The sequence below is a fragment of the Oryzias latipes genome, chromosome 13 (genome assembly GCF_053564925.1).
Source record: "Oryzias latipes strain Hd-rR chromosome 13, Olatipes_Hd-rR_3.1".
NCBI classification, from domain to species: Eukaryota; Metazoa; Chordata; class Actinopteri; order Beloniformes; family Adrianichthyidae; genus Oryzias; species Oryzias latipes.
Window position 1 is genome coordinate 1554825 of NC_136249.1, and position 12438 is coordinate 1567262.

General features: G+C 46.5%; 1 protein-coding gene across 2 annotated transcripts in view; it reads right to left on the reverse strand.

The window, feature by feature from the left end:
- sik3 (SIK family kinase 3) overlaps nt 1-12438 on the reverse strand; it is a 44959-nt gene that overhangs the window by 5935 nt on the left and 26586 nt on the right. Inside the window, exons 12-22 of one of the 2 annotated variants that reach the window (XM_011483077.4) lie at nt 11216-11369; nt 10979-11128; nt 10831-10904; nt 9923-10057; nt 8030-8171; nt 5906-6025; nt 4298-4356; nt 4022-4131; nt 2149-2321; nt 1936-2063; nt 24-781 (exon numbers count right to left, since the gene is read on the reverse strand). In XM_011483077.4, the coding sequence (XP_011481379.2) occupies nt 24-781; nt 1936-2063; nt 2149-2321; nt 4022-4131; nt 4298-4356; nt 5906-6025; nt 8030-8171; nt 9923-10057; nt 10831-10904; nt 10979-11128; nt 11216-11369 (2003 nt within the window). The remainder of the gene's footprint in view (nt 1-23; nt 782-1935; nt 2064-2148; nt 2322-4021; nt 4132-4297; nt 4357-5905; nt 6026-8029; nt 8172-9922; nt 10058-10830; nt 10905-10978; nt 11129-11215; nt 11370-12438) is intronic. The other variant, XM_011483079.4, reaches the window with a different exon arrangement.

The window sequence follows — 12438 nt, forward strand, 5'->3', positions numbered from 1 at the left end:
TATGAACCACAAAGGGGTCTCACCTCTTGCAGCTGGAGCGTTCCTCATGTAGGCACCGTGCCTGTGGGTGGGGGAGCTGTAGGGTGGGGTACCTCCTCGGGGAGGCCCCAGGAGCTCGTGACCGTCCCCAGCCTTGGCCAGCAGTCCTTCGTGTTGGTGGTGGTATCCGGTTGGCGCCTCGTCCTCCTCCATGCTCTCCGAGTGCGGCAGGCTGAGGCAGGGCGCCTGGGGCGGGGGGTGCTGCTGCGGCTGAACTTCTGGGGGCCGGATCTGAAGGAGGTGGTGGTAGTGTTGCCCTCCGGAGCCCCCCTGAGGTGGAGGAGGCTCCAAACCCTCTCCTTGGCTCATCTGGCGGAGGAGCAGCATGTCGCCGAGCTCCTGCGGGCCGCCGCTGGGAGGGCCGGAGGAAGAGGAGCAAGACCGGGGGCTCTGCCGCTTCAACAGGGCAGCCAGGTCCTGCTGGGGCAGCCTGGGGTCGGCGTGGCCCGTTAAGGAGTGGCGAGGGGATAAGAGGCCCTGCAGAGTGGGGGTCACATGCTGCTGCGGGGGGCAGTAGTCCAAGGGAGTAGGGGAGAGCAGGGCCTGCTGTAGTGAGGAGGGGGCCCCATAACTGCCAGTCCCCACCGCCCCACTCTGATAACCTTCTAGGCCGGGAACTTTGAGCGAGGCGCCCTGCAGGTAGGGGTTGTAGGAGACCCCTCGAGAGGCGGCATCACCAGAGAAAAGGTGGGGGCTGAACTGGACCTGGTCATAGCCAGATGTGAAACGGCCGAGGCTGCGGCTGAATGGGAGGGAAGGGAGCAGAGAGTCAGCCACGAGACCCTCAGATCACATCTAACTACAGAAGACAAACACGCACACCACCTACAAAACACCCCAATCTGGCTGCCAGGGTGGGGCTGGGGGTCAAGAGTTCACTGAGAGTTTCCCTAAAAACAGAGATGTTTTCTCAAGGGACGTCCTGGTGAGATAAGGGTTAAACTAAAAGAAGGTTCCTTTAAAGACCCACTGCAATGAGAAAATTGTGCTTTGGGTGTTTTCAACATGTTCTTGTGGGATTTTCTGATGGTGGAGGACAAATTAAAGAAAATTAAAATCAAATATTCATTTCTGAGAACTTCTTTATTCAAATTGATGTGAGCAGATCAAAAAATGTTTGAGAAAGATCATATTTGTCACGTAAAAGAAATACGCTGGACAGACCACAGTCTCTCTGCTCTGCTCCTTTCTGATCCTCCACCTGCAGACCAATGGATCCATGAACGTCTCTGTTTTCCTGGTCTGAGCTGGAATCTGGATCAGAACTAAACATATGGATAGATCTGATACTGATCACCACTTTTGTTGTTAGGCTGGGGGTTTTAGGGGCTGTAACTGACAGATTCTTTGGTTTCGGCCAAAAACAGCATCATCCTACTGAAAAGACCACTGGGAACACTTTGAAATACACCAGAGTGGGACTTTAAATCTGATCCATACACCTTCTCTCAGTGAAAACTGGAAGGGACTGTTTACGATGATGATGATGATGATGATGAAGAGGGGAAAGACTTGTCTTCAGCTGGGACACAGAACACACTCACCCAGAGACACTGAGGCGGAGCAGTTGATGAAGTGGGTCACCTCAGCACAGATGATGGAGGAGTTAACATCAATTATCAAACATACAGTCAGTCTCTTTCCTGCTCGCAGTCTCAACAAGTCTGAAGTTTCAAATTAAGCTTTTTGTGTTTAGAAAACCACAACAAAAAAGAGTGTAATGAAACACAAAACTGAATGTGCAGCCTTGAGGACTGAACCCTAATGTGTGAGGCATAAACGGAAAGACAATCCATGAGTGCTGCTGGCTGCCGGCCCCCTGGGGGTGTGGTGAGGCGCTGGACTGGTGGGGGAATGGAGGACGGGGATGGGGGGGAGTGGGGGTGGGGGTGTCACCTGTGCATTTCTGCGTTGTCTGCGCTGAGCTGCTTCCCGAGGACTCGGTGCCCCCCCGGCGTGGACAAAAAGCTGCCTTGTCTCTGAGGCCCACCTCCAAGCTCCACCTCTTGCACCTGGATAGTGACCTGCAGGTCAGAAAAAAGAGTCAACACAGAAACGAGGTGGACCAAAACGCCAACGAGCGTGTCAGGAAGGAAACGCTGGCCTTACCTGCTGCTGCTGCTGAGGAACACCCTGTGCTAACGGGATGGCGGGACGGGCGGACGCTGCTTGTGGATTGGCTGAGAGAGAGACCCGGGGCATGACTGTGGGAGGGGGGCTGCCGCTCTGGCCTTGGTACATTGCTGAGGGACCATGCTGGTACTGGACTGATGACTGAGCCCCTAAAACAACAGACAGCAACATAACCACCACGCCTTAGCATGGCTGCATCAGACAAGACGCTGAGCGTCAGACGCTGAGGCTCTATCAAATGCCTGCCTGTTAACACATGTTGTTTTTAAATGGACAGTGAGGAGACTGGGGGGCATCTTTGGCGCACAGACTGAGCTCTCTGTTGGGCTGCAGTACCGGGTCAGAATGTGGGGAGAAGCTTAGAGGTGTGACAGTGCAAGATTAATTATAAAACGCAAAAAAGAATCTTAAAGGAAGTCTAGATTGAAGGAATGAACTCATAAATGTAAACATTAAACAATCTGCATTAAGGCTAGCTCAGGGGTTCTCAAAGATTTTGTACCTGAGGGACAATTTAAGAAACTTGACATTAGACTGGGGACCAATTTAAGTGAAAAAGTGGATGGATGGATAAAGAGAAAAAGTAGTTTTTACTAACTTTAATGACCAAGTGTCATTTGTCCAGTTAACCAGGCCCTCCAGATGTTTGTCCAGAGGTTGCTGCTCAGATCTTCTACTCGTCTCTATTTGTATCTTTTGCTCTGGACAAACAATGTCAGCTCCTTTCAGCATCCATTCTTTTACAAACTCCCCGTCACTGAAGGGCTTGCTTTGCTGGAGCGTTTCCAAAGCTACAACGTAGCTACTAGCTTCAGTCACAGCTTCACTGGATTTAGACATTTTAGTGAACATTATCTGCTGTGCAGCACAGCCTGGTTGTAGTTGATGGAGCTTATTGCTGCGCTCCTCACCGGTAAATTTGTCATAGATTTTATGATTTTTTTTACATAAGATGCATTTACCTGCTTGTAAATCAGACACAAGACTTTATCCATGAGGTACGACACAGTAAGCATTTGACCACCTAGCTAGAAAACGCCTTTTCTCCTCACCAACACAACCTTTTCCTCAAAGGAACCTGATCTGGATCTCTTTTATTCTCTCTTTTAATCTTCCCGCGGGCCGCCATTGGCCCCCAGGCCACACTTTGAGAACCCCTGGTTTAGCTGATAAATACCAACGAGACAACAAAAGTTTTGCTTGGTACAACTTCTGACTTGATTATAAAAGTGGAACCAAACTACTGTTCCCCCAAACCGGGCTGCCGATAGACCGCCACCGCGCCTGACGATCAAAACACGGCGCAGGACGTCTGATTGCATGTGTACACGGACATAACATTGAAACTGACGGCCGCTCCTGCGTGAATTTCATTTGGTGTGAACGCAGCTTTAGATTCTGTATTTTCATTGAAGGTGGATCATTGAGTCCTTGAAACAGGAGAAATGAAACACATTAAGCTCGATTCAGATCTAATCTGTAAGGATGTCTAAAAAGGTTTTGAGCCCCCAATGTAAACCAAAATAACACCAAAGAAAATCTGCATTACTCCAAGGTAAACCTGTTGTGGTTTCCCTGCAGAAATCCCAATTCCTAACTGAAAGCATCCACACTAAACCCTGCATGTCTCCAGTGTTTTTCTCATATTCTGTCCTTCATGAAATCATTTTCATCTAGTCTGCATCCACAGCGACTCCTTGTGGCTTCTAGAAAACACTGACAGCAATCGATCAGTTATCGCTCATATCAATCAATCTTGAAATGAAAAGTTTTTTCCATTTTGCTTTCTTTTCGTAACACATTCCAAAGCAGGAACCGATAAAGTTAGGTCAGAAAAAGCAGGACTAACCGTGTGCTTGCATTAAGCCTGGAGAGCCCGGCGGGGGACTCTGATTGGGCTGTCTGAAGAGGTGGTTGCTGGGATGTGTTGGCGGAGGGCTAGAGGGCTGGATGTGCAACCTGGGGGAGGATGGGACAGAGGAGGAGGAGGGTTACACCAATGGAGCAACACTTCAGTCGATATTACTGCAGCACAATATTGGGATGATTGTTCATCGCCCAACAGCTGCTGAGTAATGCGTATTTTTGGGCATGTTTGGGTGGGATTTTGGTGATTTTTCCTCACCTCTGGAGCTGGTGGGTCAAGTGACTGGGCTGGCTCTCTCCATGGCCCAAAGACAGGCCCTGCAGGCAGAGACAAACACATGCACCTCAGGCACAGAAAGATTCCTCTACTGCCATTAAAAGTCCAGTCCTTTGAAGATTTCTTCCAATTTTTACATTCATAGAGGTGGATCTTTGTCATTTCCAAGTATGCATAAACCTAAAAGTCGGCCCTATTTACAAAACAAAGCACTGCAGAGACGTGAATCGTCTCCACTAGATCTGCTGCTCACATCAGGCTCTTTTTAGCAGAGATGGAATGAAACATTTCTGTTCAGAATTACTCCAAGACAAAAGTTATGGAACGTTTCAGAGAAAGGACGACCCAATCTGAGTCACAGCTTGACGGGATGTGGTGGTTTCAGTGTGACCTGGGGAGTAGGGCTGGGCGATAGGATAGGCCATTTTCCAACAGATTCCATTTCAGATTTTAAAGGGCCTATATCATGCAAAAGCAACATTTTGAGCTTTTAAGTGTATCATAATGTTCATTCCTCACAAAAAATTGTATTTTAATCTGTTCACACAACTCTGAATCTACATCATGCTTAAGGAAAGCATGATATAGGCCAAGGGTGGGCCAAACACGGCCCGATAAAGTATTCAATCTGGCCTGCAGAGCTGGAATAAATGATCCTGATGATGCTATTGAATGCTCTTCTTTCCCCAGTAGTTTTGGTATCTCCCCATAACCTGACCTTTGTTTAGGTGCAGGAAGTTATTCTGCATTCATGTGGTGTTGGAAGATTTGTTGTTTTTCTGACATTTATGTGCGTTTTCTTATTCAGATCATTCCAGCACCACATGAATGCAGTGTTTCTCTAAACTTGCGTTGGTTTTCCCCCACAAATGACATCAATTCAACATCAATGGTGCTAAAACAAAATCCAAAGTTTCTTCAATAAAAACTCCAAAAGTTTCTGCTTATTTATTAAGTTTCAATCAAAATGAAAGTATGTTTTTTTCCAGATTCCATGTTATTTTGTTTACTTATGAGGTGGAACCAGAGCACTCCACATATCTGCTCCTGGTCTGGTCGGCCATTCTGTCAAATGTCATAACCCTTTATGGTTAGGACAACCGTTTGCCTACAGCTGATTTAGGCCCAAATGTTTGTAAAATAATGTGTGGGGTGTTTTGTGAGTTGCCGCTAGCCTCTCAGAGAGCGCGGTACGTCTCCCACTTGACCAGAGGGCCTCCGGTTCGGGTGTCAAACGAAACCGTCACAATCAGACTTTTAGTAGCAACAGCCCTGAAAAACATTTTGTAGTCTAGTTTAGTGACTTCCAAGTCTGAAGTCATTAAACTAGACTAGTTCCATGGAATTGAAGAAGTTGTTCCTTTTTTGGGAACAAGCTCCTTTTGCCATTTTGAGAAATTGGCCCCAGAGAGCAGGGTGCTAGGGGCAAAATATCCATTTTTTTCCCCCAAATGAAATCCATCTAAACTCTACAAACTGAAATGAATGGCTAAAGTCTTGTAATCGTCCATTCCTCCTACGGAATGAGTCTATTCTCCACCACCGGCTCCCTGGTTTGGGTGTTTGGGTTTTTCCTGGGGAGTCACTCGCCTGGATTTGCTGGTGGAGGATTTGTTGCTCTTGCTGGTACAAGATGTGTTGCTGCTGAGTGTGCTCCAGGAAGCGCTCGTCCTGCTGGGTTGCGTACATTTTCTGTAGCTGCTCACACTCCTGTTTTAAACACAAATGTGTTTAGCATGAAAAAAATGGACAAGCATCCATAACTTCACTCTACTATATTATGAACAGCCACTTCCACGAGGGGTTCAAGGCAACACTTGTATTTGTTACATGACCATCCGGATTCTCCTATTTTACTTCCACTAGTTAGCCCCATTAAGCTTTGTTACACAGTGAAATCCTAGCACATCAGAGCAGCCTAAGATGTAGCAGCTGCTGCAAACATTATCCTCGTCCAGGGCTAATCTCATTGCAGGGTCTTTGCAGATGATGGAACGTCTCATGAAGCAGCTTACAGGTTTCCCAGGTCACAGACGAGGCGCTCTAATTGGGTTATATTTCATGCTGAGCGTCAAGACTACAGTAAGTCTCATATGTGTGGGAACGTTAATTGAGAGAAAGGTTGTCATTTCATCTTTGTGGACTAAAGATCTGCTCTGGCTTATTGCTGACAAACGATAATGTTTTATTGCAATCCATGTTCCTTTTACATTTTGTATTCTTTGTAATGGAAATGCATTTGTGGTATGAGCAGCAGAGCAAAGTACAAGTCAACCCATTTAAAGACCCACCCCAGTGAAAATGGTGTTTTCAGCATGTTTTTGTAGTATTTTTCTGATGATAGAGGACATGTACTGTATTTTCCGGACTATAAGTCGGCCTTTTTTTCATAGTTTGGCAAGGGGTGCGACTTGTACTCCGGAGCGACTTATATAAGAAATAAATTACATTGTTAAATAATTTCACACGTTTGTTATTTTCACACTGACAACCGCAAGAGGGCGCTCCAGGCTCAGAGTGGTACTTAGTGGTACTTTCATACCACTAAAAACAACTGAAGAGGGCTGCAAAATGCCACCGAAAAGAAAATCATATGCTGCAGATTACAAGCTGCAAGTAGTGAAATATGCAGCCGAAAATGGTAAGCGAGCAGCAGAATGAAAGTTTGGAGTGAGCGAGAAACTTGTGAGGGGGTGGCGAAAAGCAGAAGTTACTCTTACTGGAAAAAAGGCTAGGTGGCCACAGCTAGAGGAACAAGTACGCTTATGGCTGCTTGAACAACGTGCCTATTTAGCCTGTTCTCTAACCCCCTGTTATTTTAAGTTGCCTTTCAAGATGAGCTGTATGTTCTTGGTCTCAGATTTTGTCAAATAAATTTCCCGTCAAAATGCGACTTGTAGTCCAGTGCGACTTATCGGTGTTTTTTTCTACTTTATAATGCATTTTGGGCTGGTGCGACTTATACTCCGCAGCGACTTATAGTACAAAAAATACGGCATGAAAAAATTCAGCTTAAAATGGCATTTCTTAGTATTTTCAGGAGAAGATGAAAAAAAGCTGTTTGTAAAAGATCATATTTGTTATGTAGGAAATCCGCTGGATGGGTCACAGTCTCCCTGCTCCGCTCCATTCTGATCATCCACTGTCAGACACACACATCCATGAATGTCTCTGTTTTCCTGCTCTGAGCTGGAATCTGGATCAGAACTGGACGGATGGACAGATCTGATTTTAAGCAGAATTTTTGCTGCACCGCCAATGTTAGGTTGGGGGTGTGAGGGGTTGTAAGCTAGAAGGAGAGCGTATAAACAACTCAAAAAGGGGGCGGGTGCCAATGGTCCCACCCTCAACTCAGAGGCAGATTTCTAATAAACTCATGGCACTCTGCAGAACTTATGTCCTAGAAAAATACAACTTTTTACATTTTGGCTAAAAACATAAATAAAAGACGCTAGAATGGCTTTTTAAATAAATCAGAGTGGGTCTTCAAGTGAACACCAACTAGTTTATTCTGCCTCTGACTTTTGTTGATCATTGTATCATTTAGCATTCCAGAAAATGAAGCTCTGTGTGAGTAAAAATGAGCTAAATGTAAGAACTGTACTTGCTAGTCTATCCGTCTATCTCCCAGTGACGGTAAATAGAATATTCTGCGTTCAAACTGTACCGACTAACCAGCAAAGAGCCCCTTTGCATAACATAAAGAGAGAGCACCTGTTTGAGCTGCTTGATGAGGCTGCTGTTCTCCAGATGAGCCTTGAAGGCCTGGATGGTGGCGGCGCCGTCAGAGAAGCGCCTGACAGGAGAGAAGCGCTCCATAGGGAGATGGAGGGTGTTGGAGTCCTTATAGCTGGATCTGAGGTGGGGGACCGGGGGGGGGGACACACAGACACAAACATGTGTGTGCACAAAAACAATCACGGTTAAGACAACATGACAGGAAGGTCCAGCACATCACGATTTGGACAGACAAAAACATTCTGCACACCTTTATGAAGCGTCTCTACAGTCGTTTCTAGTTGATTTAACCAAAACAATTTGAGTTTCAGTTTGACGAAAAAACTAATTCATTTAGAAAAGTTGCATTTATGATGCTACTTTAGGCTTTGAAAAGAGCATGTGCATGGAAAAAAGCCCACTTTGACCACTATTTGATGACTAAGTTCATCCCTCTTTGGCTTGGGGGTGGGTAAACTACGGCCCGGGGGCCATATGGCGTCATCTTAAATTGATGATCCTCGTTTATGTCATTGTGGTGTGTCCCCAGAGTTGGTGCATAGCACATACAGTTTCTGCATTCATGTGGTGTTTTTTTGGAGGTTCATGTGTGTTTTCTGGGTTGGATTTTTCCAACGATTCCAGTAGCACCTGAACGCAGCATTTATCTAAGTTTCTGTTTTTCCCTGAGCGACCCATTGCTTCAACAAACACTAAAACCAGAACAAAAGTCCCAGCTGTAAATAAAAACTCCAAAAAGTTCTGGTTTATAGAAATGTATTTTAGCTTGTAATCAAAATGAAAGCTGGTTTATGTCCAGATTTCATGTTATTTTCTCCTATGAAGTGTGTTACTAAAACACTGCAGGCATCTAGTCCAGGTTCCGCTCGTCCCCTTCAGAACCCTTTGTGGCCCACAGGTGGGAAAGTTGGCCCACCCCTGGTTTGACTGGAAAACAATTAATTAGGAACCTGATTTAAATAATTCACCACGAAGATGCTCAATCAGGATCCTTCTTACACAAATATCAACTATTTTTAAACCATTTCTTGTGTAATTAGCTCTTTCTCATCATCATTACATTGAACATTGTGTTGATGAGACACAAATAAGTTACGTTTGATTTACTTAGAATTGGAGCCAGCTGAATGTTTTTTCTTATTTTATTCTATGAAGCTTTATTGAAGACTTTGAAAGCAGGATGGTTGGACACAATCCAACAAACGTTTCATGGAGGGGAAACGCTCATCTTCACACCAGGTTGCTGACGACTGCTTGATTGTTTTCCTCAACGTTTTGGTGAGAAAAAAAGTGACTTTTTGCTCATTTAGTTGGTGACATGAAACTACAAAGTGACTTTTTCTATATTGTGTCCTTTAGAATTTAAACTCATTTAGTTTTTGAGCAGACTCCAGATGGCAGAAAAAATGAAAAGATAAGAACGGTCTGAGGTTTAAGCAAACTTGTATTGAGATGAGAAGACACAAATCTGTCTCAAAGTGACTCTTTTACACCAGTTGAAGGAAAAAAACTTTGTAATGGCTCCAGTTTAGATTCCAACAGTGAAAGCACAGAAAAATGGCTGGACGGTAAAAACACTTAAACGTTTTTTATCCGGCTTTGGGGTTTGCGCATGCAAAAAGTAGCATGGTCATACGTTTGAGCCAGTGTTGTACCCACTCTGAGCAAGTCTGTGAGGAAGAGCTGTTGAGTGCTGGTTTACTGTGGGGACACACCTGCCCTCCATCGCCATTTCTGACCAATTGCTCCGCCCCCAACCGAGTGCCAACATGACAGTGAGTGACAGAGATGCGGCCGCATGCCCTCGCTGAGAGTTCGTGTATGAGTGTGTTCGTGCATATACAGCTCGGAGCAGGCGAGTTCCCTCACCGGCTGTATGTGTCGGGGGCCCAGCCCCCTCTCTGGCGGGGGCCCTGGGGCCTCTGTGACTCTGTCGGGGGCTCGCCATGCGGGGTGCTCATGAGCGCGTGCGTCGTGTGCCGCTTGGAGCGGTTCGCCAAGTACCTGGGCCGCAGGGAGGGGAAGGACGGGGGGGTAAGGGTGGGAGACAGGAAGCAGCGCTGGTCAGCTCTCTGTCCTCATTGCCTAATGGAGACGGGGGGGGGGGGTGAGACCCACCCCTTCCCACCTGTGCCAATAGGTGCCTTCATTCATAGGATCTTAGCCAATCAGTAAACATCAAGTTTCACCACAAATGGATGCTGGACGTCCAACAGCTTCTAGCTTCCAGACTGAGGAAGGAACTGGAAGCCATTTTGTAGTGGTTGCTTTTGCAAGCGTCAGAGTTAGCACAGCGGAGTGAAAGAGAATGAAAAATCCACAGAATCCTTTGGCACTTACTGAAATGAGAAAGGCAAAGAAGCTCTGGCTCAGAGAGTTTGAGAGACAGGAGGACTGTAAATTGATGGCAGAGTCTGTTTGGAGCGGTGCAGAAAGGCACTTGCGCGATGGAGAAAGGGAAGAAAAGATGGGATAAGCACCACAGCACAGTGGCCACCTCCCCGGGGGAAAAAGCAGAGCAGCCCAGAGGCACTCACTCCCAGCAACCCAGGACACCGGCGAAGTCCACAAAAAGTGCTGTCTGACATCCGGCTGTTGAAAAGCCCAAACCCACGACAGTTTTAAAGCGGTAAAGTTTTGGTTCGGAAAGTTTCCAATTTAAAGGTGGGGGGACCCACTGACCACACCCTAGTGTTAGAGGCTATGGGATTTCCATCGGCTTCAGACAGCACTTCTGTAACAAGAACCAAATCACAGGAACCGCCACCATAGGTTACCTCTGCACCGCCTCCTGGTCTGGCTCTCCATCTGACCCCTCCTCATCCACCGGAGCTACTGCAGGAATAGGATGCTGGGAGAGGCAAAGACTTGTTACTCGGCCTGCTTGTGACGCACACAGGCTGTGAAAGACATCCGGATACGCACCGGGCAGGCAACAAGCGGGGAGGTCCCTCGAGGCCTCTTCAGGAGCTGGGCGTGCAACTGAATGTTGGCCCCGCCGTCGGAAGCTCTTCGGCCCAGGGGCCCCATGCCGTTTAGTAGTTGAAGAGTAGGAGGCTGCAGCAGAGATTGCTCCTGCAAAAATCAGGTGGTCAGTCAAAGAAGAATGGATTACGGCAAGAAGACGCTCAGACGGATTCCTTCCAGTGTGACTGACTGTACCTTGTACTCCAGCTGCTGTGTTGGCTGCAGGCTTTGTATAGGCATGAGAGTGTGCATTTGGCTTGTGTTGGGTGCAAGCTGGGGAAACGGTGGCTGGGGCAATGCGCCACGAGGAAAACCCGGTGGAAGCTTCTGGTCCTCCTGCATCTCTGTCCTGAAGGGAAAGAAAACCAGAGCTTCAGCGCCAGAGTTGAAACTCTGGTAGTTGACACTACCGGAACTCTTTAACCGTTTACGCCCAACTCCAGTGGATCCTGAAGCAGAGTAAAACAGCCTTGCTGCGTTTTGCAACACTTTACGTTTGTAATATGTTGCATATCGGTGCAAAGCCGATATGAAAAGCTGCTTTTCTCTGCATCTGAATCATCTGATTAACGTTGACTGCTTAAATGGTCAAGAGTTTCAGTATGTCAGAGCGTGTATGTAAACATCGCAGCTGGTGACGGGTCAAAGGTAGCTTCACAAAAAATGGTAAATGGCGTATACTTATATAGCGCTTTCTACCTTCTTTTGAAGGCCCAAAGCGCTTTACAGTCACAGTCTCATTCACCCATGCACACACACATTCACACAATGGCGGCCGCCAAGAAACAAAAATCAGCTAATAAAATGTAGACATTTCTTTGAAATGGTCTCTGGTAGGGATGGGTGCTGAAACTTTGTGCCCAGTTGTCCTGGTACCAACGGTTATGACACTGCCAGTGCCATTTGAAAGCATGGATTTTGGAGCTTCCTTTTGGACATGTTAAGAACCTGTTTTCTGTTCAGTTTTACTGTACAATCCTACCCAATTGTTTTAGTGAATGAGGGCGGGCTCATATGACAACGGGTGAGACCCTGAGGGTGGGCGTCCATCAAAATCAGTCAAAAGTGAAGCTAGAAAAAGTTTGGCTTAGGACTGGACAATTAATTGATTCAAATTTGTTGTTTTAGACCAGGGGTGTCAAACATACAGCCCACGGGCCGTATCTGGCCCGCCAGATGGTTTAATCCGGCCCACTCATGAAGAGTAAAAATTATAAGGCGTTTTTTAAAAAAAAGCACGTTTCTAGTCCATTCATGTGGCGAGTTATGATTTTTTTAAAGAAATAACCAAAATGCAAAATTCTGCCACCTGAGGAAGCAAAGGAAAAGCAAAACAGGTGAAACAGCATCTCTGCAAGTGCCAAAGTTTTGTTTTTTCACGGGGCTGAATGCAAAACCTGCGTGCTTGGTATGTCATC